Source organism: Pollachius pollachius, assembly GCF_949987615.1.
Source record: "Pollachius pollachius genome assembly, chromosome: 8".
NCBI classification, from domain to species: Eukaryota; Metazoa; Chordata; class Actinopteri; order Gadiformes; family Gadidae; genus Pollachius; species Pollachius pollachius.
The window spans coordinates 23,153,863-23,181,026 of NC_136941.1; the positions used below are offsets into that span (position 1 = coordinate 23,153,863).

General features: G+C 42.0%; 1 protein-coding gene across 2 annotated transcripts; it reads right to left on the reverse strand.

Moving 5' to 3' along the window:
• Positions 1-2,603: 2,603 nt before the first annotated feature.
• Positions 2,604-27,053, reverse strand: ncoa5 (nuclear receptor coactivator 5). 2 transcript variants are annotated; one of them, XM_079741589.1, is made up of 12 exons: positions 26,982-27,053; positions 24,673-24,739; positions 23,657-23,925; positions 23,058-23,165; positions 22,275-22,338; positions 20,630-20,962; positions 7,961-8,079; positions 7,031-7,160; positions 4,979-5,178; positions 4,544-4,748; positions 4,265-4,356; positions 2,604-4,137 (listed from the first exon to the last, which is right to left on the reverse strand). In XM_079741589.1, the coding sequence occupies exons 3-12, from the start codon at positions 23,823-23,825 to the stop codon at positions 3,509-3,511; spliced, it is 2,049 nt and encodes a 682-aa protein (XP_079597715.1). In that variant the 5' UTR covers positions 23,826-23,925; positions 24,673-24,739; positions 26,982-27,053; the 3' UTR covers positions 2,604-3,508. The 2 variants fall into 2 exon arrangements, with proteins under 2 accessions (XP_079597715.1, XP_079597714.1); XM_079741588.1 differs by having other exon boundaries at positions 4,979-5,181.
• Positions 27,054-27,164: the final 111 nt, after the last annotated feature.

Below are 27,164 nucleotides of genomic sequence, written 5' to 3' on the forward strand. Positions count from 1 at the left end.
CACAATCTCCTCATTTGAACCAATCAGAGCAGTGGTACAGCCCCTGTGTGCGACTGTACCTGGGAGGTGTTAAGTAGCCTTCTAAAGGTTGAGGATCCTGGGAGAGCAAAATGGATCATCAATTTGAACAGAAAAAGTACAACCAACTTGATCCAGAAACAGATTTTGTTATATTTATTCAAATTGCTTGCAGGTTACAGATATGTAGAAAATGTATCCCCACCACATGATTAGAAGATAACATTCATCAACAAGCGTTCCCCATCCCACTCAATAGATGTTCCTGTCTCCTTTAAATGCGATGATAGCACTTGTATTAGGTCAGCGCTGGGGTCCTCGTTTCAAATAACATGGCTATTATATATTCAACCAGAACATTGCCTGCATCAACTGAGCCTTTTTAAACCTCTCCACGCTTAAGATAATGTTGGGGGGCAAGAAAAGTATGTTTATTGAAGAAGAATAACTTATTTATTGAGTTAAAAATGTGTTTTATAATTACTGTTTGCATGGTCTTATGTGGCAATATTTGTTTTAGTGGTTTCTACAGAGTTATGATGTGATTAAAGCAGGAGACTAGGAGGTCAGAGGCACATGAAATGTTACCTCAGTGGAGAGTTTCCCCCCGTGGGAAAATGGCTAGACCTTGAAAACGAGTCTTTTGCTAAAAAAATATATTTCAGAAAAATAAATGAGTTTACTTTATTGTTCCATGTCCTATTTCGATCTTGCTCAAGTAGTGTTATGTAATATCAAAGCAGACTTTGAGTTAAGTATATGAATGGGCTGAGAGATAACATTTCACATTTCATTTCAACTTTTGTAAATATAGCCTATATATCACTGCAGTCAAAGACACTTTAACCTACTATGGTGTTGTCTTTTGTTGTGCACTGTTCTATCACTGTGGAAAAAGTCTTGAGAGTTTTGTATTATGTGCAATTTTGTTCTTGTATGTTTGTTTTGTATTTTCTTTAGCAACTCAGTCAGCAGTGAGTTCTTACATCAGAATGATTGTCACCATATGTTACACACCGTTAAGGATAAAGTGTTTACCCAAATTTTGGCAGAGACAACAAAGCACTTTAAACTACTAAATCAGATGAACAGGGAACAAAACGTCTCTCTCAAAACCGCCCCACGGGGACATCTGGTGGCAGAGAGACGTATTGCAGCCTGCCGTCAAGTCAAATGTACCTGAAATATAAACTTAATTAGTTATTTTGCTGCAGTTATAAACTGCAATGAAACTACCTACCTGTTGCTTTTTTGTTTCCATTTTATGATTTATTTTTAGTCGAGGACACCTTGGAATGCATCATATTTGATTATTTTTCGTGACAAATCAAAAATATATATAGATCATGGTAGTTCATTGTTCATTTCTTAGTGCTTGTTACCCAATTTGTTTGGTGAGGCTCCCCCAAAAAACCCCACCCAGCCCCAACCATCGGCCCACAACCATAGCCTCCTCCCATTCCACTCATAACCCCTCCCACATCTGTACTTATATGTGATTGCAGTATAATTCAGAAAAAATTATCAAAGAATATAAAACAAGCGCTTCCAATTCTGGTACTGGCTCTGCTTGGGCCACAAGCAGATTAAAACAACACAAACAGTCAGCTTCTAGTCCCCATTTGATCCATGAACACAGATCTTCACCTGCACTACTGTAGCATGAGACTTACCTGCCGGTGATCTGACCAAGACTCCATCCTCCAATGGATACAAAGGGCTCTGCAACACATCTGTTAACGGTGAAAGGATGTCAAACTAAAAAGGAAACACAAACAAACCCTACAATCTGAACACAGTCCCACGATCCTGCTTTTAGAGCTAGGCCTGATTCATTTACGAACTCCCTTTCTTTCCCCCGTCAATATCTGCGCTAAAGCAGTTATTGCTGATCAGCGGCTGGTTTTATTTTAGTTAATGATCCAGATGTGATTAACACCCAGAGGCTGTTCCCTGTTCGGCCCAAGCAGAGCCCCAGTCCAGTTATGTTGTGTAACTTAATGCATGCATGCAGAATACCCTCAACAAACTGTAGTATTGACAATATATTGAGTGTTTGTTGTATCCAAAGTATTTTGTTTGTAATGTTTTTTTGGAGTTTTCTTTTTCAGTAGTATGAATCGTTTGCTACCTTTTTCTTTTTGACTGGCCATGTGTATCCAAGATGAATGAGTAGAGCCTAAGTTACAGTACAAGATTCTATTTTTTGGTAGATTTGTTGAAAAGATTAGTTCACATTAAGTGTCGTTTGTGTCAAATTATATATATAGATATATCTGCAGATACATTACCAAAGTATATTTCAATGACCTACATAAGTGATGTGTGCTCCGATAAAGTACTCTGATGAATTAATACAAACTCTGAGGAACGCTAGGTTAAAAGGCATGCCAGAATATTTTGATGTTAAACCCTTTTCTTTATATAGAAAAGCCCACACTGAAATTAATCTACAGTCGGGTGTTTCAGATTAGTCAAGGTTTACCTAAAAATTCTAATGAACAGCAAATCACTAAAATATTGTATTAATCTAAAAAGACAGTCATTCTTAAATGATTCTGAAAAAAAGTCTTGCTTTCCTGGGATCCTGAAACTTAGGGTTTGTCTTTAATTCACTGCAGTTTGGGGTACAATTTTGTACAAACAGTTGAGATGGATGTAGGGTTGATTATATATATATATATTATAACAAACACAACTATAGAAATGCATATATGAATATGACAATTTTTTTTCATTCCAAACCTTTCATTAACCCTCCTGGATTGTGTACCTAGTCTTAGGGTAAAAGATGTAGTTGTTTCCTTTCAGTTCTGTGGGGGTGTATATGTACAAGTGCACTCGTATCTGCTAGGAGGGGTGTGACTGGTTGGGTGGGGGTTTGTGTAAATAAATCAAGTACAGTTAATGTGGAGGTGTTTATTTTTTGTGTCAGTGTAAGTTAAATATTCTAATTAAAAAAAAAGTGTATTCTCTATTGTGTTTCATGGTACATAAAAAAAAAAGGAAAAAAGTAGTTTTATCTTACATTTCAAATGCTTCTATATCTCTATGGCTTCTGGCGATACCGTTCCATTTTATAGATTTGTCAGCACAAAATGCAATAAACCAATACCATTTTATTACACTAATTGTGTTTGAGTCATCAATCATGTTTTGGACAATATCTGGAGAAAAATAATAACTCATGATGTAAAACATAAAAATAACGGCACCGACTACGGTTAATGGTTTGAAAACAACTCAGGATTCCATCTCACATCTTCTGTACACATGTAATTCATCGTGTTCGAATGAGAACAATCACAACTACACAGGCTCCAACACATCAACTGAGCTGAACAAAACAAAGGGTTTAAACTACTAAGGGTAAAAGCATTTACACGTAGGAAAAACACTGGTCTACACACAGCTGGTGAATCAAATCATCATAGTTGTACTTCTTGTGTCCCCCGATCAGTCAGAAGCGACCTGATTGGCTGTGTGGCCCTCAGTAATGGCGGGGGTACATTGACATGGGGGGCGGCTGGCCCATGCCCGGCGGGCCCCTGGGGGCCGGCACCTGCTGCTGCTGCTGCTGCTGTGGGCTGACAAGGTGGTTGAGTGACGGCCCGCTCTGGATCAGAGTGTCCAGCGCCTTCTTGACGCTGGGGCTGTCGAAGTTGATGCCCGAGGCGGAGCAAGGGGGCCGCTGGCTCAGCGGAGGGGCGGGGCCCCGGCCCAGGGGCACGCCGTAGCCGGAGGCCCCGGCGGGCGGAGGGGGCCCCGCGAGGGGCATGGAGGACCGGCCACCTCCCAGCACCTGGGGGTTCTGGGAGGGAGCGGGCAGGCCGGCCGACGAGTGGGACATGCTGGGCAGGCCGTGCTGGGGGACCATGGAGCCGTACGTCTGAGGCTGGGGGGCCATGTTGGGGCCACCGGCCGGCAGGGCCCCCCCGGCGCCGCTGTTGAACAGGCTGAGGATCTTGGCCTGCAGCTCCTGCTGGTTGGGGCTGGCGCTGGGCTGGGGGGCCGAGGGGGGCGGCAGGCCGGTGTGGCTCTGCTGGACGGGGGCGTGGACCGGGTGGCCGTGGGGGGCCGGCGCCACGTGGGGGGCCGCAGCAGGCGGGTGGATAGCCGCTGTGGAGGCAGAAACAGTTCATCCATCAGAGAGGAACAGAGCGGTCGGTTCCCGCGGGGGGAGGGGGCCTCAGCGCCACCTTCCTGCCCAGCTAACGGGGCTGGGCCCGGGGGTGGAGCTACACACCTGCATGTGGGTCTGCACTGGGTCGCACCAAGCGCAGCCTCTTGTCCTTCAAGTAAGCGATTAGACTGTCCAACTCCTCCGGCGTCACAAACCTACCAGGTGGGGAGACGCATGACATTCACATTTAGGGTTTTTTCGTCAGGACCAGTTAGGGTGAGGTGTCTCGCTCATGGACACCTCACCACTCTAAGGGGAGCCAGGGATCGAACTAGCAACCTTCCGGTTAGCAGCCAACCCGCTCTAGCCTCCCAGATTGATGAGCGACCAGGGGTTAGTCACCTGTTCTCGGAGAGCAGAGTGATGGCGGTTAGCAGGGACACGGGGTGGGCCTCTCGGTCCGCCTCTCGGACCAGAACGTCGTCCGCCATTTTGGCGGCCTTCCTGGCGATCTCCTCGCGCTCCTTCTCGCGGTTCTCCACCTTGAAGGTGTCGTAGTTGTGCGCCACCAGCACCATGGCGTCCTGCATGGGCATGTTGCGGTGTTCTGCAACCAGGAAACTACACATTTATATCATGGACATTTACTCTCTGACCATCAAAGCGCCAATTGCATAGAATCGCGGTGGAAAGCTTTTCTGGTGATTTGGAAGGCTCTGTGTCTCGTACTAATACAACAATCAAACTAACGGGAACAAACTAACGGATTAACGGAAACAAACTCATGTCCTAACTAGTGCCCAGCGGGGATGCTTAGGCCGCGTCCGTGGCGCTGACCTTGAGGGGTGCCAAACAGGATGTTGACGGTGCAGGAGCGATGCACCTGGTGCTGCTGGGTGATGATGATGGCGAAGGGCGTGCGGGCGCGCCCCACGTCCTCCAGCGCCTGCGTCAAGGACACCTCCGTGTTGAGGAAGATGAGGTCCACCACCATGCCCAGGTCCCTCACCTTCCTGCCCACCGTCTCGGCATACTCCCTACAGTTGGGTTGCAAACAGAAAGACGCACAGACGGACAGACACACACACGGACACACAGGGGGTATATGAAATGACTACGATCCGTGTAGTGGCGGGAGACCTCCAGGCAGCGTTGGTAAACAGTAGGGGTGTGACAGAATATCTACGCGGCGATATAGCGTCGCCCTTCTTCATGCGATACCAGAATCCATATACTGGCGGCAAATATCAATATATAGATTAGAGATGGGCGATATGGCCTAAAATCCATATTGCGATATACATTGCAGCCTCTTGCGATAACGATGTATATCACGATATAAAATCATAAAATAACCGTTTCAGAACAGGTTACATAGACCCTAAGGAAAGCCAAACTGCTAAATGTATTTAAAAAAAAGAGAAATATAGTATGTCATTTCGAGAACATTTATTGTGAAACACTGTAATCATACAACATAATGTTGCAGATAAATAAAATTAGTATTTGGTTTCTTTTCTTTAGTGCAAACCATTCTAAAAGGCACTACACTTAGTTTAAGTCCTTGGTTCTTAAAGGCCACCCAAGATGCAGAGAACAGGAAAAACAGGTGTCTTTCTAGATAAGGAACAGACACTGTACTGACAATTAGGGATGGGCATGATTAATTGATGATCGATCATTGATTGTTAAGATTTTTGTCGATAACGTGATATTTTTAACCATCAAAAGGAGGTTGACCCAGCCGGAGAGGTGGTATCGGAGACGTTGCTCAACATGGAGCAAAGAGGAGACGGAACATCTTTTGGATATTTGGGTCCGATATCCAAAAGACATTCCGTCTCCTCTTTGCTCCATGTTGAGCCACCACCCGACGGTCCGACAAAAGCAAGTAAAAAGTATGCTGTAAAACATAACTTAAAAATGCCGATGCATTTAACACATTCCGAGTCAGGATGAGGGAGAAGGAGTTGGACCAGTCCGCAGATCAATGAATATCACGCTGGATATCCATGATTGTTTACTTTCACCGGTGCTTCCCCGCCCCCCCTTTTTCTTTAACGCTTTACAACGCCCCAGACCTTTTTGTCCAATGATTTAACCCATTCAGACCGGATCACGCATCTGTGCGTGTTTACCTTTAAGACCGGATTGCGCATCAATGCGTGTTTACCATTAACCCATTTGTATGGCCGCACAGCAGCCATACAAATGGGTTAACGTTCTTTACACATGCAGGTTTGTTGACGAATTCTGGCACTGTTGCGAAAATTGCAATGTGAAAAGGAATTGCACCAAACCAAATATTAAACATTGTATTTTGCGTCATCAACATGCATTATCGCGATAGAGTGATAGAATTAAAATCTCTATCGTAGGTCATTTTTTAATCGTTTATATCGTATATCGTTTATATCGCGCATTACTAATATAGATATATATTTATTTTGCATTTTTATCCTTTATCCTGAAGTGTGGGAAAATAAATATTGCCCCATTATCGACATTTTAATTAATTAATAAAATAAGGCACTCCAAATCGATTTCCCTGCGTCTCCAGGTGGTTCTCAACACATGAATGAAGGAAACTTTAACGGAACGTTAACTCACCAAATCAGAGTAAGTGAAAACTCAAGTTTGGACTGTGAATAAAGACCGAAATCTAGCACTTTTCCTTTTCACATTCATTTTGTATTCATCGTTAAGACTTATATTGTGATGTTTCGTTAAAGGATTGTCTAGCAATATTGATTATTGTGGAATCACTGTATGGCCATATTCTCAGTATGGCGGGCCATGCACCGTGTATGGTAAGGTACCCTGTGATCCCCAACCCTAGTGAACAGGTCCATGGGTCAGACTGGGCCGTAGGCCGGAGAGCGGACATACTTCTGCACTTTGTTGACGACGATGACGGAGCAGTCGACGGGCCGCTCCGTGTCATAGCGCCGCTGCAGCTCCTCAAAGTACTGGCGGTACAGCTCGTTACGCCGCAGGTCCTCGGGCCGCCCGCGCTCACCTAGAGAGACCAGCGTTAACTCTACACATATACACAGGGACACTGAACAATAGGCTCACCTGGAGAGACCAGCGTTAACTCTACACATATACACAGGGATACTGAATAGGCCCACCTAGAGAGACCAGCGTTAACACTACACATATACACAGGGATACTGAACAATAGGCTCTCCTAGAGAGATCAGCGTTAACTCTACACATATACACAGTGATACTGAACAATAGGCTCACCTAGAGAGACCAGCGTTAACTCTACACATATACATATGGGTACTGAACTCCTGATCCTTCATATTGGACAATATTGAGGAATATTCCAGCACGTAAAAAACCCTCTGCACTGCAATCAGGAACATTGATATGCTGATATTAGGGATACTGATATTAGGGATGCAAGAACTTGTTAATTCATTAAACGTTGTTCACTACATGAATACACTGCACCAACAACATCCATTATGGGACATGGTCTGCCTTGGTGTCACGCATCTAAATGAGGAGGTCTGGAAGTTCCATCAAAAGGAGAATGCTAAAAGAGTGGTGGCATCGGGACCAGCATGTTGTGACCACTGCGACGAAGCCTCATATGATGTGGTGCTGAGAAGGGATGGGATTGTAGATAATCGAAGGGATTCAAGTGCTTCATGTCTAAAGAGTTGACCTGGAGACACGGTTTGGATTCAAGTCCATGCGGAACAGGACATCTGGTCCTACATGCCCATAATGCATCATAAATATATTTAAATACAAGGGAATGCGTTTCATTAGGACTGGAAGCCTTGTATTGCCAACACGTACTCTCTGGGTCTCGCCGTCCGTTCCACGGGTCTCTGAACGAGTCTCTGTAGGGATCTTCCTTCTTGCGGTAGAAGTCGTCGGGGGCAGCTGCACCGCGGTAGTATCGGTCATACTCCTCCCTGCAAAACATTGGATTGATCCTTTTATAATAGACCAAGAAAGTTGCTGGCAAAGGGTAACGCCAGCGACCGACGATGCTACAGACCAGCGAGGGGCCACATCGATCGCATCTGCATTCAACATGCATCTGCAATAGCAAACACTCTATAAACTATAAATATTTATACATTTTCAATAATCAAAACCTACAAAAACGTAACAAAAAAATGGTCAAATCACAATTCAAACATAAAATATGTAACATATAAACAAAGAAATAACCTTCCCTATATTCATTACCAACTAGGAGTTCTGACTGACAGGTGAGGGAAGGTCGGATTTGTATTTTTATTTTAAATTACAGATTTGGCGAGTGGGAAATTGGGTACATAATGTCAAATGATGGTCATAGGGGAGAGTTTCAAAGGTGCCAAATGAATCATTTGTAAACCGGTCGCACTCTTGATCTGCATTAGGGATCGACCGATTATCGGCCTGGCCGATTATCGGCGCCGATATTCGGCATTTTGACGCATATCAGCATCAGCCTTTTTTTTTTTGATCCGACGGCCGATAAGAGATCAATTTAAAACTGGGTTATTTTGGCTCTGATGCAGCCGTGCCTCTCTGTCTGCTGTCACTACGCTGTCTCCAGCATTGTCCCACCCACAGCACCATCTGATTGGTTACACACTCTAGTTACACGCAGAGCCATGACGGGTAACAGCCAATCAGCAGTGAAAGCTGTGCATGCACAGTGCTCACACACACGGCGGAGAGGAGAAAAGGTTTTGCCTGGTTTGGTTTCGAGGTAAGTTAAGGCAGCAGACTCTCCCGAAATTGTCATAAACATCCCAGTCCTCTACAACTCACAACTACTAGTAACATTACTGTGAGCCCATTAACGTTATATAAACATAAGCGGCAGCTCTGCTCACTTGCAGTCCGTCCAGGCATGCCTGTTAATCACTCGAAACAAGGTTGCTGATAATATCGATATGGAAATAGTCTGTGATAGTAGAAGTGTGTGAGTGAGTGGGAGGGTAAAAACCAAATAAACTCAATTCAGTGCAGTTTTATTGCAGGGAAGCACGTTAAGCGGTGGTTATACTTCTACAACTGCATAATGCGCTATCCAACTGCGTAACCACGGAGCCCCTCGAGCCCTTAGGCTTTAAGGTGAAGGCTGGACGCTCCGCAGACTAGCGAAACTCTACAACTCACGACTACTAACGTTACTGTGAGGCCCAATACGTTAGCAGCAGTTGTCTGTTCCTATGATAAACACTGATTATTAAAGTGAAGATGCTGTAGGCTATTTAGTGTTTTTTAACGGTTTAATCACTTGAAACAAGGTTGCTGATAATATCGATACGGAAATAGTCAGTGATAAAAGTAAGGTGTGTGAGAGAGAGAGTAAAATTCAGTTTTATTGCAGGGAAGCACGATGTGTGTGTGTGTGTGTGTGTGTGTGTGTGTGTGTGTGTGTGAGCCACATGAGAAGCTGCAGAAACTGATTTCAGTTCAGTTCAGGAAAATTTTAGGGAGCCATTAAACATATGCTTAAAGGCATTTAAATGAAGTTAAGTGTTGGAGTTTGTATTATTCAAAATTTTGACACCAATATTTTCCCTTTTTCTGTAAATTAATATCGGCTCCAAATATCGGTTATCGGCCCCCTTGACTACTAATAATCGGTATCGGCCCTGAAAAAAACATATCGGTCGATCTCTAATCTGCATCAAGGCGACTAGAAATTATATAGAAAAAAAACGTTAGCGATACAAAACTTGACCAAAAAGGTTTTGGAACTTCTGTCCTCAGTAGGGATTTTTTAAACCCCTTCCTAGAACAGTTGAGTTTTAGTTGAGGTTTCAATCCTATAATCCTCAAACCCTCACTAAATGGTTTGAGTAATAGGTCTGAGAGACTTAACATTGTGGTCCTTCACAGATCATTGAAAACCTGTTGGACGTACAGCGCTCCAAATGACAGCCAAACCTGTACAATATGCAATTGAATAGTAATGACAATCTTTTTTTGAATTAAATTAAGTTCACATTCTGTTTCTCTCTGGACATCAGTCTGGCATTGAAAACCTTTTTCAAATGTAGACAGTGATACGATCTTCCAGTTATTGTTTACAAAGTTAATACGCACAATACAGATCAGAAGAGAAAAGTAGAAAGCAAGTACACTCCTTGCTCCTGACTCCTGACTATGTCTATAGAGTCCACCACAAGACCACATTATGTTGCTCAAATTTAATATTACCCTCCACCTTGAGCCTCCAGAAATGTCTTTACACTTTGTTGCTCAAACTTAATATTACTCCCCTTCTTGAGCCTCCCGAAATGTCTTGTGATATTCTGCCTGTCTTGGCCCGGACACTTGAAGAGATGTTTAATCTCAATCATAATTATTATTTTCAACTAACCAATAGTAGTTGCTTAAAATATCAATGCACTTTTCAGCCCTGATTAACAGTAACAACTATTGAATAATTGATTTGCATGCATAGTATACTACACTTTCCATTGAACAATTACCCCTGATACCCATAAATTGATTCATTTTATAATGTAATCAAATGCTCACACACTAGCTGCTTTCAGACACACGTGTAAGTCCTGATTTTGTCCTGCTATACTCCTGATGAGCCGTATGTGTGAACAACATATCCTGACATTTGTACCCTGAAAATCTCCTGAATAATACTACCCCTGAGGTAGTATTTTCTCCATAGGAAATGTAAATTACCTTATATGTGAATGAGGAGTAGAAAGTCTGTATTTCTCAACACACTTCAGTGGGCGTGTTGATGACGCTTCTGCATGTCATTGAGTGGCCCCCTAAATTATAATCAGCCTGTTGCCTTTTGTTCGCTGAATGGTTCTGCCTCCATTTTGTCCATGGTCAAATCAAAACAAACTACAGTGACAGCGGCCACACTTATCCCGCCTCTTGTTAACTTAGACCCTACGTCATATCCCACCCCTTGCAAGCCCAGCCCCCTAAACCCCCCGTTGATTCTACTGATGTCTAAACGACATCGATGTCCGCATAAAAGCATCAAGTGTGAATCACCCTCAGGGTCGAATCTCCTGATAATCAAATGCGGCAAAATGTGTAAAAACGGCTTATAAGTAGAAAATTATTATGCTTGCTTTATAATGTAATAGGTGAACCAAAATGTTGTACGTTGTAACATTATAGGCAAAATGTTATTATATTGTGCACTCAGAAATTTGTTACATTATCGATTGTGGTTTCTACATAATTGCTATGGGTATAATTACAACTAGAGGTCAGACACTCTAGTCTAAATAAATGCAGTACTGATATCACCAAAAAAAGAGTCAGCATTACGGAGTTGGAAGCCTAACCTGCTATCTTCAATGGGCTACGATGTGAAGCACTGCAACTTCTGCTGCATACTTTAAGCATCACGCCCCCCCCCCCTCCTCCTACACGCTCTACACAGTAGTGTTGCCCGGTATACCGATGCTAGAAAGGTATCACGATACCCTCACGCAAAAAAACGATACGATACGCTATTTTTTTTAGTAACGATACTTTTATATAAAAAAAAAAGAATAGTTTTATTTAAAAAAAAAAAAGAGAAAATATGCAGGAAAAAAAATACTTTGAACGAAAGGACTTGCACATACACAAGCAGCATCAACTCTCAGTCATACTCCTTGCACGCAGGGGCTGGTCAGTGGGCGTGCCCATGGACGTTACCCTCGGCTCGCACACAGCAGCAGCAAACAAAACAATATCTTCACAAGGTGTGTCTTTTTACAATTACCATTCAAAAGCCAGAAAAAGGAAATAAATGTCCTGATATAAAGTAATTACCACTTAGTGAATTATTAGTTGGTAGCCTATGCCATAGCACAATATCTGTTCAGTACCTGCAGGATTTTTCCTGCATTGAAAGCGACGGCGGCCCACCCAAGGCATTTCCCTCAACCTAAGCCTTCGAGGAGCAAAATGTGTACAACAATTGTATAACGTATTTATTGCTGCACTATGTTCTACTGACGTCTATTCTTTTCACCAAAATAATCACATTGTGGTCTTGCCAAAGAATTGTTTGCAGTTTAAAGTGTAATCAGGTATGTGTATGAAGTGCATATAGGCAATATTGTTTGTGATGTTCCGATGTTTACGGCTCATGGTCCACACTAGGCAGCTGGGAACAAGCTGGAGTACACACATACGTAGGGAATGTAGGGTAACACATCCACATACGTAGAAAGTCCACCACGTCACATTGTGACATAGGGCTGTCGCAACCAGACGTTTAATTTCAGAAACGGTCAAATTGGTACAAAAACAAGATAAAAACAAGATTTAGGGCACTCAAACACAATAGACTAAAGCTTCAAAAAGAAATACTGCAATATAACTCAGATTCTGCGTGGAGGAATTCAGTGGCTTTCTGATTCGCTCTTGAGCCGAGTTTTCCAGCATACTTTATGTGGGCGTCTGCCCAAATATCCAAAAGACATCCCGTCTTCGCTTAGCTTCATGTTGAGCCACAACTCATTTTCAACCGACGTTCCGACAATGTGCTGTTAATCTTGGAGCTACCGCTAATCAAACAATATTTCCCATAATGCGCGCGGCAACGGGAGCCTGTTATGTTCAAGAGGCGTATGGTTTTAAGAACTGGATCGGACCGAGGTGCGTTCGCTTTCACATTAGTGAGATTGGACGCAGCAGGGTTCGTTTGGAAGCGAACCGAGACCACCTCTCCGGCTGGTTCTCGGCCCGACTGTTGGTCCGCATCAGAGTTCGATGGTTTGTATTCGCTCCAGCCCAAAGGGATTGATGGACTGATTCGCACCAGGGATTTTTTGGATTAGTCTGAACCAAACAAGGCAGGTGTGAATACGCCCTCAATGTAAAGCAGGACGCGCACCAGCAAGCCACGGAGCGCCACGTCAGGCTGGGCGATTTGAGGTCTTGTTCTGTGTTTAATATAATGAGTGGTAATATGATGACTTTAGGTCTTGATCTGTTTGATATAATGAGTGGTGATGTGATGACTTTAGGTCTTGTTCTGTTAAATATTATGAGTGGTAATGTGATGACTTTAGGTCTTGTTCTGTTTAATATTATGAGTGGTAATCTGATGACTTTAGGTCTTGATCTGTTTGATATAATGAGTGGTGATGTGATGACTTTAGATCTTGATCTGTTTGATATGAGTGGTGATGTGATGACTTTAGGTCTTGATCTGTTTGATATAATGAGTGGTGATGTGATGACTTTAGGTCTTGATCTGTTTGATATAATGAGTGCTAATGTGATGGCTTTAGGTCTTTTTCTGTGTTTAATATAATGAGTGGTAATGGCACTGTGATGCGCGCCAAGGGGTTTTGGCGCAAAAAATGTGGTTCGTATCAGCACTAATCGCAATTAAAGAGCAAGAATACATTACCATAACAGCCTGTTATTATTTATTAGAGGTCCTATGAAGAACTTAGGGACCCTATTGTATTTAATCAGTATCATTATAGTTGGGGTCCTATGAAAAACGTAGGAACACTATTGCATTCATTAGTATCCATAGGGCTGGGCGATAAAACGATAACGATATGTATCGCGATAGACACGTAATCAATATCAATGAAAAATGTGTTCGATAGAACGTTTCGATATTGTATTTATTCCTCGTTGTAAGAAACCGGAAAAAAAATTCTATTTCTAGCTCCGCTTTGAACGAGAGGTCGCGAAGCAACGTTGGTTGCACAAACAAAGGCACTCGTACTGGTACTTAGCAACGTATGGGGTGACACGCTAATAGCCAATCATGTAACAGTATCACGTTTGGTTGCGCCCTCTCGTTGTCTCGTGTTTACACTGAAACAGCGTGCTGTCAGATGTGAAAGATGAGTACCGCAACGAGGGAGGAAATTATCGACAAAAATGGAAGTGTCAGCTCGCCAGTATGGCAGTTCTTTGGATTTTTTAAGTCAGACCGTAGTCAGACTAAAGTTGTCTGTAAATTATGTAAAACCGTAGTCCCCACCAAGTCTGGGAATACAACAAACCTATTTTACCACCTTAGCCGCTCTCACCCTTTGGAGCACAGCCGTATAAAAAAACGGCCAACAACGTCTACAAATGCAACGCCGCAAAAGCAGCAGCAGACCACCATGGAGAGGTACTCGGCATCAGTGCCTTATGACAAAGATTCCAAACGCTACAGAGACATAACCCAGGCAGTGGCATATCACATAGCTAAGGATATGCTTCCGCTCAGTACCGTTGAGAAGCCCGGTTATAAAAATCTCCTTCACGTGCTTGACCCACGCTATGTGATTCCAGGGCGAAAGTACTTTTCTAAGACTGCCATTCCCAAACTGAATCTGATGTTTAAAGAATCTGTGCAAAAAGAAATCCTGTTGGCCAGGTACTTTGCCACAACTTCTGACCTGTGGTCAAGCCGTACTTCAGAGCCATACATTAGCTTGACCATTAATTTCATAGACCACGAATGGAATCTGAAAACCCGATGCCTCGAAACGGCATATTTCCCCGACGATCACACAGGAGAAAATATAGCAGAAGGCTTGAAGGAGGCACTGTTGACCTGGTCTCTAAATGAAGAAAAAATGGTGTGCATCACCACAGACAGTGGGGCAAATGTAGTGAAAGCAACTTCACTGAACGACTGGACCCGGCTACAGTGTTTTGGCCATCGTTTGCACTCAGCTATTGGTGAGTACCGTATTTTCAGCACTATAAGGCTCACCGGACGGAGTATAAGCTGCAGCAGCTAAATTGCATGATGTGTACATATATAAGCCTCACTGGACTATAAACCGCAGGTTTTTTTTATGTTTAATTACCATTAGGGCTGGCCCGAGTGCCATTTTTCAGGCTAAGAATACTCGAGCGAATATTCGAATACTCGTTCCAGAAAAAAACAACATTAATAATCCCTATATACTCCCTGGAACCGATTTTGACAGTATCTGCATATTTTGTTGAAGATTTAATAGCTTTTGAACGTTAATAAGTATGCCTAAGTAGGTCGAAGTTCCTTAGTTTTTCCCCGCGAAAGCGAACAGCTGTTGTTCCGTTCCAAATCAGCTGTCCTCTGCCATCTCAGCCCTTACGGGAGCTTTTCAATTCATCCTGGAACGTGCATCTTTCCAGGGAATTTGTACAATAAATCCATAACAAATACCGAAAATCGATTGTCTTATGTGCCCATATTATATCCATTATATTGACCGGGTATTCCCAAGACGCTCACGCTCGGCAGCAAGCCAGTCAGTTGATTGGCGCGGCGCTGTACAGCGAACGTAAACAAACAACTAAGCTAAGGATTGCATTTCGCTAAGTATTACTTTTCCTCCCGAGATCCCGCTAATGTTGTGTTATAAAGTAAAGGGAAACAAGATATCTATTCTTCCTCCACCTCTCTCGCTTCTCTGCTTGGTGTCGCTGACGCTTATAGTTTGCGTCCCTCGCTCTGGTTACGTCAGTACATGAAAAAACAACAACGAAGCTCTGAATACTGATTCAAGCTTCGAATACTAATTTTCCGAGTGGCCGTTAGATGTAAAAATCCATAGATTAGCCGCACCGTTACATAAGCCGCAGAATCGAAAAATGGGAAAAAGGCGCGGCTTATAGTCCAAAAATTACTGTACTACCATTGTCATTTTGATGGTACTCATCCATGTTGGTTCATGTATTGATTTTATTAGCCAATACATTAAGATGATATAATTATTCTTAAGATGATATAATTATTAATATATTGAGTTTTTATTATTATCCATGAAAGCAGCTTTACACTGAATTACTGACTGACTCAACCTCATCTATTATCTGTAATATACGCTGTCATTCTTTTTCTGCAGGTGCCGCAGGAAAGGACAAAAGAGTGGACAGGGCTGTAGGTGTTTGCAAGAAAGTGGTCTCTGCCTTTTCTTACTCATGGAAGAAAAAGAGTGCACTCTCCAAAGCACAGCAACGTCTCAATCTTCCCACACACCAGCTGATCACAGAGTCACCAACCAGGTGGGGCTCGAGACAAAAGATGGTGGCAAGGGTCCTAGAGCAACAAAAGGCCATCATTGACGTTCTGTCTGCTGACAAAAACAACAGGCACCTGATCCCAACGTGGCAGGACATTGAGGTCCTTGAGTCCATGAATGCGGCCTTAACTCCTCTCCTGGAGTTCACAGACTCCCTTTCTGGGGAGTCATATGTGACAGTGTCTTACGTGAAGTCTGTGCTCCACCTGTTCCGCACCAATTTGCTTAAATTAAACAAGGAAGACACTCAGCTCACAAAAGAGATGAAAACAAAAATAATGACCTATCTTGATGAGAAGTATGCTGGCCCTGACACAGACGATCTCCTTGACATGGCTACCTTGATGGACCCCAGGTTTAAAGTCCAATACATTAGACCAGAGAGGGTAAGGGCCATTAAAATGAGAGCAGTGTCTGAGGCATTGAATGAAGGCCAGTCAGAGGCAGGGGCTTCTGAGGGAGCAGCAGACCAAGGTGCAGAAGGAGGAGCTGCGGCTGCCACTGAACCACCTCTACCACTGGGCGTGAAGAAGCAACGCAGGTCATTGGGGAGCTTCTTCAAAAAGCAGAGTCAAGATGAAGATGACTTGCCTCTCACTGAAGAACAAAAAGTGGAGAGTGAGCTAGAAAGGTACCTGATGTGCCCTGATGCAGACAGTGAGTCTGAACCCCTGGACTGGTGGAGGCTCCATGGATACAACTTCCCAAGATTATCTCAGCTGGCAAAAAAGTATTTATGCATCCCAGCCACCAGTAGCCCCTCAGAAAGAATTTTTAGTACTGGGGGTAATATTGTTACATGCACCAGGTCAGCTTTAAAACCAGAGAAGGTCAACCAGCTGGTGTTCCTAGCACAAAACCTTGAGTGAAATATATATTAGTAGTTCAGATGTTAGTTCCGACGTTAGTTCCGACGTTAGTTCCGATGTTAAGGTTAAGTCTACCTCAGTTTTTCTTGAAGTTCTTCTTTGTTTACTAAACACTGCATATATTTAAAAAAAAAAATGTTATTCACCAGAGGGTAAACTTTTTTGCACTAAATTTGCAGTAAAAAATATATATGTAGATAGTTCTTCTCGGGTCTCAGGTTTCTATATGTTTACATTTTACACTTTGCACATGTTTTTGTAACACTTTATTTTTGTTAAGCACTTTGTTATTGATAATTGTTAAGTTTTCATTGTGATGGTATTTATTTGAGTGTTTTCCATAGCTGTGTTGTTTACATTCATTTCCATTGTCTGCCTACAACCAGAGTAAGGTCAAGATTAAAATTAAAATAATAATAAAATAAAATTGTATGTTTTTCTCCTGGTCCTTATTTTAAATACCGTATTTTCCGCACTATAAGGCGCACCGGAGTATAAAGCGCAGCAGCTAAATTGAATGATGTGTGTATATATATAAGCCGCGCTGGAGCCCGCCGCTTAAAGGTCGGGGGGCGCTGACTGGTCATAGAGCCCATAGAGTTAAAGTTGGTGGACGGTAACCTGTAAAATCCATAGATCTAGGAGGTCGCTTAGTGGCCGTTAGCTATAAAGTTCAAAGATTAGCCGCACCGTTATATAAACCGGAGGATCGCAAAATGGGAAAAAAGGCGCGGCTTATAGTCCGAAAATTACGGTAGGTCATACAAATTATCGATAATTATCGATATCGACCGATATGAAACACTTATATCGTGATACAGTTTTCAGCCATATCGCCCAGCCCTAAGTATCCATATTATTTTCTTTCTGATCAATCTGGTTTGTAGAACTCGTTAAAGATAAAAAGGATGGGCCAGAATAATCCAAGTGGCGGTATAATAAGGCATGGTAGTTCAACATTCCAACAGGCTGCTATTACCACTAGGAAGGTGCAATATCCATGAAACTTGGTACACATGCACCACTCGTCATGAACAACTTTCAATTGTCACCCATATGGTCAGAACATTTAGAAATAGTGCAGTGACCACAACCAAATACCCACACTCAAACTGATTTGGTGCCAGAGGTGGTAAAAGCTGCCAACTCGCACTGGGGTTGGGTATCGTTTGGGTTTTATCTGATACCGGTGCCTACTCGGGTACTTTTTAAACGGTTCCGGTGCTAAAACAGTTCTCGAACCGGTACGTAAAAAACGAAACCCCCCACACTTGCATACATGCACTACTTGTTATGAGTTTCACATTAAGCAGAAAGTCGGGTTGGGTATCGTTTGGGTTTTAACCGATACTGGTGCCTACTCGGGTACTTTTTAAACGGTTCCAGTGCTAAAACGGTTCTCGAACCGGTACTTAAAAAAGCGAAACCGCACACACTTGCATACATGCACTACTTGTTATGAGTTTCACATTAAGCAGAAAGTCAGCGGACACTGAGTTGAATGGCAACGGCGTTTGCTAGCCTACTTGATATGATAAGATTTAGCATTGGTTGGCATTAAATTACTTGATTTACCCGAAGAGAAAAGGCTGCTGTGAGTGCTGTGACTGATGATATATATTTTTTAAATAATAAAAATTACAAATAATAATAATTACATGTTGAAAGCAGGCAGGCACGCAGCTATGCTGCTCGCGTTTACACTTGTGTGCATGGCGCAACATTAGGCTACTTCCAAAGACATATTAAGTATATAACGCAGGTGCGCAAGGCCACAGGAGACGCCAACATTGTTTTCAACCGCTCGGTACCACGCCGTATTAGTTCCCAAGTTTTGAAAATAAAATAAAGTATTTGTAGCGAATAAGCGACTCTGTTTTTGATTTGTTTATTTGGTTTTGAACAGATAGTTTTGGATGCATGCATCGGCTTTGAGTTTGTTTAATTGTTTGTTACTTTGAAATTACGTTCGCTCGCAACACACACACACACACACACACACACACGTGCACCCACTACAACCTGCCAATCTTCAATCAAAAGAACATCAAGTAAGTGGTGCCGTTGACAAGTCTGTCCCGAGTCTCGAGGCACCCATAGGCTTTATGGTTTATATGTTTGAAAGCCGTGACACACTCCAGTTGGCCTGAAATACCACGCCTCGCAGTCATGGACCTACAAATAATATCGCAGTCATAGTCGTACCATGCGTGTTTAGCTCAACATTGAAAAGGGTCCCGTTTGAAACAGGGTCGCGGCGCTGCGTTCCGAACGTTGTGTAATCAAATACACCGGTATGGCGGTATATAAAAAAAATCATATCCTAATGAAAATACACACCGTTATTCGGTGTGAACCGGTATACCGCCCAGCACGAACGCAAGTTGACGCCGCAACACCATGGGGGCGGGGCAGGGGGGCGTTAAAAAAAGTCAGGCACCGTTATGAGGCACCGAAATGTGCGTTCTTATTCGATCTCGTAACAACTGTTTACGTCGGAACCGGTTCCCTACTGGAACCGAGTTTCGGTGCTCAACCCTACTCGCCACACATGTACCAGGTGACAGTCAGACAAAATGGTCTTAATCTCATAATGATAATGCCAAAGATGGCAGAGATATACAATTTAAAGTGAAATCTATGCATTTGTAAACTGCTTTACAACACATTTAAACAGCTATAACATTGCATCATAACAATGTAGGCTCAGTTATCGAAGATGGCTACTAAGAGGAGATTCCAGAGTATACTGGGCCATACCAAATTTATGTCCGAAGTCTATATCTGAAATAGAAATAAATAAACAATTGTTTTAAGTTCACCGATCTGAACCGCGGCCTCTCAATCGATCGGCCGATATTAGCAAAAAAATTGCTTGTTCAGAGAACCCCAAGAGCACCGATCAAAAAAGTCGCTCACGTGATTACTCGCAAAACTTTTTTTTTCTCTGCATGCCGAGTGCGCACATCTAAGCGGAACTTACCAGTGGCAGCATGAGTTCTCCAGACCAATGTGCCACTGAAGGAGATTTGATCCATGATGAATTAGTCGAGCTGGCGGTGACTGAACATAGTTCAAGTGGCTGTGTCCCTGCACACATGCGTGTGTGTAACGTAAAAGTTAGTTAGTCAATTAGGTTGCATTCAGGTGTTTATTGTGCTCACCATTGGTCTTATACATGCCTTTTAGTTTGTTGTGTGTAATGTCATCTCATTGACGAAAGACCCATTTTCTGCTGCTTTCAGTGTGTTCTTTACACAGACCTTATGGGAATTGTGTGCATGAGTAGATGAGGTTCCTTGGATACCATATAAAGTCATAGTTAATAATCAGGTTGCGTTCAGGTGTGTATTTGTATGTGATGAATCGGTTTTCTGGCAATACAGGTTTTTGGTTGATTGGGTGGTTTTTAGTCTATAGTTGGGCTGGAAATTGCCAATCCGATACACATCCAATACACATGCTATCTACACAAACTATATGCCATATGAAAGCTGAGACTCAAAACAGTCATAGTCTAAGCCAGTGACATCTGGAAGTCGGGGAGGGAAGCACCATAGCATATGTATAAAAAACTAATTAGAGTCAAGTTGTACTCCAATTTCAAAGCAACCGTTCCAATTAAAAACACTTACCTGAATGAAGGGTCTCCCCTCGGGTCTCCCCTCGGGTCTCCCCTCGGGTCTCCTCTGGGGTCTCCTCTGGGGTCTCCTCTGGGGTCTCCCCTGGGGTCTCCCCTGGGGTCTCCCCTGGGGTCTCCTCTTGGGTCTGCCCTATGGTCGCTTCTTGGGTCCTTCTCGCGGCTCTCGGAGCCCCGGTAGCGGTCATCGTGGTCCCGTGGGGGACCCCCAGGCCTGGGCTCCCGTGCTTCTCTGCTGTCCCGGGGTTCTCGGGCGTCTCGGCCGTATATGGGAGAGCGAGAGCGTGGGCGGCTGTCCCTGCCATCTCCGTAACCTCCGTACGGTCCTCTGCAAACATCAACACAATAAGACCAAGACAACTACCCAATGAACCACCATCGGTTTATGAAATGGGGAAAAAAAATACTAAAGAAAGGTTAGGATGCAACTGCACCGTTCTTCTTTTTGTGGTCCGGTGTTTTGGTTGGTTTTAAGCACAACAATAACTGCGCCCTCAGGTATACAGATGTCTTTGTTTGCCCGAAAGGACAAAAGTGAGGCGGCCTTGTGTGTATTTGTGTGACAAGACAGAAAAAAAACACAAAGGACAAAAGGAGAACATAAATGTTGATTTTGAATTCCCAGACGTAACGTATTGAGCACTGGCTTTTTTCTTTCCTTGTGAACGCACTCATTTGCAGCAATAGCTTTATAACTTTTAGACACCATTAATAAAAAGAGGATTGCCGATGCCAACTCACTTTTAGTTGAGGTCTTGAACCTGTTTAGGAACATCTGCCAAAAAGCGCATTTTATTTTACGTTAAAATCGAAAAATCTTGTCGAGTCATTTTGGAATGATCCAATCTAACCTTTATGGAACTAATCGCATTTCTCCATTCCAGTTTTTTTTTTCTCAAATGCAGTTGAGAGAGACTGGTGCAATACGAATGCCAGGTTTCTTTGTCTTTAAGGATTTTTAAACACACAAGACTGTGGTTAAATCACATATGCATGAATCATTAGAGATGCTGCCATTGAAGACGGTCACTTCCAACACATGTGGTCTTTGTAGCGCAGCTCCTCGACCGATTCTACTGATGCCATCGTAAAGTTAAGTGATAATTCCACGCATTCAATCTGTTGGCTACATTCGGTGATCCATAAACCAACACAAGTTGACGTCGTTGAAAAACCTAGTAGGCACGGAAAACTGACATCATAGTTCAGACTTCGTTGTTCCTGATGTATAGATTTTGTTTTTGCAAAACACCATTGTTATTACACTCAGTTAAAATCCAACTGATACTTCATGTTTAAAAGAAAAAAAAACTTTGCAAAGAAGAAAAAACTGTTCAAGTCAAACATCAACTTTGAAGATTTTTGTGAAGCAAGTTATTTTTAAATTAGAGAAATTTGGGGCCAACTCTGATCGCAAAAAAAATAAGAAAACTGGAAAGCAAACATCTTTGGAGACAAAGACACTTGGAATTACTTCTTGATTTTCTTTGCTTTATTTCAACACCTCTAAAAACGCAAAGATAAATAAAATGTCGACATGGCCCATATACTGTCCTAGCCACAGAGCGCTTTCCGGACACTTTCTTCTTATTTGATACTACCAGAGCTCCGAGCTAGTTCTTCTTTTTGCGTTACTTTACCTTCGTGGAGGGCTCGGCCGGGATTGCGGTTTAGGTTGACGTCCCTCCACGGCCATATTTACATCTGAAAATAAACCAATCCAAACTTTACATAGCAACAATTACCATGCCTGCTTTTCACCTAAAATGGGACTGGCGACGGGAAACACTTCCATGATCCAAAAGGAAAATCAGCTTGAGAATTCCATGTCCGAAAAATCCAAAATTGTACGATTGAAATTTCTGAAAGTTTGCAGGCATATCTGCTTGTAACTCATGACTGCAATCGAGAAGAAAAATATTTTCTGTCGTCAACGGCGACTTTCCAATTGTTACTTTATAAAAGACAAAAATGGATGTATTGTTGGAGCTAATGGCACAGTACTTGGATTTAATATCGAGGTTTTACGCCAAATTTTGTGTTACTAAAGAATTCCACGTTTAATTTCAATTTTTTTTGCATAATTCTCTCACACACACGCACACACACATACACACACACACACACACACACACACACACACACACACACAAAAACAATCAAGATACAACTTTTTTGGAACAGCTTGTTACGGTTTCTATTTATTGCATATGAAATACTGGGTGAAACATTCAAAGATACTTGTTTCGCAATCACATTTAAGAAGGTATAAATGTTCCTGTATGCATATAGGCCTGAATAATTGTACATCTGTTCTACAGTGTTTCCTTTCGCTATTTATTTGCTGCTCTGCCATACCTTGATTATACCAATAAGGATTGCTTCTTCTTGAGCCAGTCACATCTATGATTGTTTGGTCTTACCTATTTTATAACCTTTAAATATTCGACCTTTATGGCCCGCCTTTGCAGCTTCCGCTTCCTCTACACGTTCAAATTGCACAAATCCAAACCCACGGAACATGGACACCCCTGTAAAAGGACGAGTTCAGTTGGACACTTTCCAGGTCATACTTTAGGTTTGCAAGGCCTTAAACCAATTAAAACAGTCTGAAAAAGCATAAGTGTTTCCTCTGCATTCACCCACCACTACCAAAAGAAAAATAACTTGAAGGACAAAAGTGGTGCGGGTGATCAAACCATCATACGCCCGTTTTCACAACTCTATTCTCAACCAGGTAAATAGATTATATAATGATTATATGCTATACAACGTTATTTGTTCTATTAAAGTCGAATGTGGTGTGATTAAATGAATATGAATCCACAGAAAACCATTTAAAATTGTATTGAATAAATGGCCACAGAGGAAACACTGATGCATACAATAGAGATATACAAAGCAAATACAAAAAACAAAAGTTGAAATATTCTATTAACAACCAAGCAATATCCTACCAGACATAGATAAGTCAAAAATAAAAATGTATGTACTCTTCACCAACATTGCCCCAAATACTGACCGATTATTTTTCCATATTGGCTGAAAATGTCTTCTAATTCCTTTTTCTCCATGTCCGATGTGGGCAGATTCCCAACAAAAATCCTCCTCTCCATATCTCTGGGATCTTTACTGCTGCAGGAGCGGGAGAAGTTTCCTGGAGACGAGCTGTGGCTTCTCCGGCGAGACATGACTAATTCCACGGGATTCCTTTAAGGTTTCGGTTTTTAAATGTTTTAAAAATGCTTGCTCAAACGTACGTGTTACGTCTGTAAAATGCCGTCCACAATCCTGCAAAGTATCAGCGGGGCAACAGAAACATATAATAATTCCATGGATGGACAAATTAAAACTTGAGCAGAACTTCCAGATGGCTAGAGTTGTGAAAATCGCGAAATTCAGAGTGCGAAATTTTCGAGTTTTCGATAGGTTGAATCGCAAATTATTTTTAGACAGGGTCAGCAGTTAAGTGTTGAAATACGTCATATTCAAACACATTTGATTTGTTCAAATATTAATTGTTAGTTGTGTTCATAAATAAAAGTTTGTTCTGCAACATTCTTTGATGCAAAAATACTGGCCATTGAGATTCTCAATCAAACAGATCCAGATGAAATTTGTTCTTCTGTGGCCTTTTTCTTCGTAGCCATAGCCAAGTTCTAAAGGTTACCACAATTTGATGTAAATTATTTTCGAAACTTAAGAAATGGATAACTTAAACAAGGAATGTCTTGCAAAGTTAAAAGAAAACTCCAGAAAGGTTTCCGTAAACAATTTAGCAGCATAAAACGTTATAATTCTGCAGTTCCATTAATATAATACAACATGAAAATGGTCAAAGAAAAAGAAGCAATTGTCAATAATGCAGCCTTTTAAAATATAAGGCTTATTATGTTGCCTTTATGTGTGCTGGGTTTCATAGTATCGACATTTTATATTTAGTGGATAGATTACATTATGAAAATAGGAATGTGCATTTGCACCTTTGTATTGATACGTTTCACAGTTCAGGGAGTAGCCTGATGCATAGTAGCATACCTTGTTTTCTCTCTGGCTGTCCTGTGTGTTGCTCCCGCATAATAATGAAACTGGTGTCTTGATAACTCTGTAAGATAAAAAATATATAAATCAACTTGATGGATAAGAATACCGGCTTTATTTCAAGATTATTCCCATTCACAGTTTGGCCATTTTCTTCAATTAAATAAGAATGACTTTTGTTGATGTAAGATTAATTAGGGTTATAGGGTTCCTACTAAAACCGTAGGAACCCTATTTTAATTGTCAGTATTATTAGGGGTCCTACAAAATCCGTAGGAACCTAATTGTAATCGTTAGTATTATTTTATTTTTTTCCAGAAAAAATCTGCCATATTTCAAAAACTACATGGTCAAAAGTTATAACACGTGAAATTAGTTAGGGATAACAAGGAGGGGCCAGAATGAACAATAAGTGTCGCTATAACAAGCCTTTGAAGTGCAACATACTCAAAAGGCTGCCATTTCCACTAGGAAAGTACAATATGTATGAAACTTGTTGAACATGCACCATTCGTCATGATGAACAACTTTCAGAGCCTGACCCATATGGTCAGATCATCAAGACTTAATGCAATGGCTACAACTTGACCAAACACCCACACATTAACTGCTTTGGTGCCTAAAGTGGGAAAAGCTTCAAACTAGGCACACATGTACGAGGTGACTGTGGGATTATATGGTGGGAAATTCATAGTAATAAGGCCAAAGACGGCAGAGATGTTATTTCCTTTATTTCACACAAGTGAAATAATTGAATATCTCCGATATTAAAACATCTCTAAAATTGTATCAAAAACTTAGGCTCGGCTGTCGAATATGGCTACAAAGAGTAGATTCCATAGTGTAGCCATGCCAAATTCCAAGTCTATATCTGAAAAAAAAAAAATTGATTCTACATTTTTTTTGAAGTTGCCTTTCTGATTCGCGTACCGTCTCCAAAGCAGGCTGGGCCTTAAAGCGGTACACACGTAATTTCGTAAATGTCGGTTTGACAGTGGGCTTTGACACAGTATGCTTTAGAAACACGGTTGGTGATTGTTTTGATATGTCTACCTCCGTTAAACCAGTTTTTAGGGCATACTAATGCCATATTACCTGAACAACCAGGCTCACCAGAACTCCAACAACGAAATACTTATATTTCTCAAAATACCCTTAGCACTCGACACGTCCACATAGTGTAGTGGTATTGCTTCGGATTCATGACCATAGGGTCGCTGGTTCACGTACAACCTCAACCAAACAATTCTGTGAGACCTGGCATGGAATGATATCAAATAATGTTTACATTCGTTAGGCAACCGTCATGTCATGGTTGCACGAAAATACATTTATATATATTGTAATATATGCAGTTGTCATATCAGGTTTAAGATTAATATCTAAAGTGGCCAAATCTGGGTGAGCTTTTGCATTTGTTTCAACTAATCGTGTTGGCTGTTGACATCTGTTAGCGTGTAATTAGCGAACACAATGTCACCCAACAGTAGTCAATTCGTGAAATGTGTCTAATGTTTTCCAATCAACACCCTGTAGGACTGGCAACTGTAGAATTGGAGTCAGCAACCCCTTCTGAAATCTTAATTCACTCGAGCAATTTAATTTATTTATGTGAAATATCTCTGTAAATAAACAGGACGTAACACCGCCCCCTTTAGTTGATAGCTTCCGCCCCAGGCTCTATGCTGCCTCCCCAAAAAATTCTGCAAAAACATACGATTGTTTACATTGTGAAATTATAAATGAAGCCATACATTTACAGCTGGTCATTCTTTATACAAACATGTTTTCCTAGGAATAGGTAACAAACTTAAATTATGTTTAGACGGCCACATTTTGTATCCGAAATGAACACGGCATATTTCAGTACAGGTATTACATTGCCCACTTCTTCTCGAAACCTACACAAAGGGGAACTCAGCTTGGTGAAGGCGGTTTAGTCAGAGTTGGTTATGGTGAGCTCACCTTGATGTAGGGTTAACTTCACCAAGGCGCCGTCAGCTGGGCGCCAGGATGAGGAATGACAGGTTTAATTATACCTATTGATACTAGATATTTGGTAACCTTACCGCTTTTAAGTTAGAAACACGACAGTCATCTCTCCAGTGTCTTTTTAAACCGGTCTTTTTAAAGCGGGTCCTCGTGTTTTGGTCGTTTTAAGAGCTACGATGAGCTAACCTGTTAGCCGTCAGCTAACTCAACTAAAATGGCACAATTCCCCACCTTCAATTTAATTTGCCTAAAAACGTGCTCGAATATCGCTTACCCGTATTGTGTGTGTGTTGATTTGGAACCGACGTATTTACCTTGAATTTTCCTTTATCCTTTAGTTTAGATTATGTCAAAGCAGACATGTAGCTCATCGCCTCTTTCCCGGCGCAGGCACAATGCTCTTCTTCTGTCGGAATCCAAACGGCCAACCCTGGTGTTCTGAGAGGACTACTGCCATTTAGTGGTCGACCATCGTGCTCTGAGGGGACTTCTGCCGC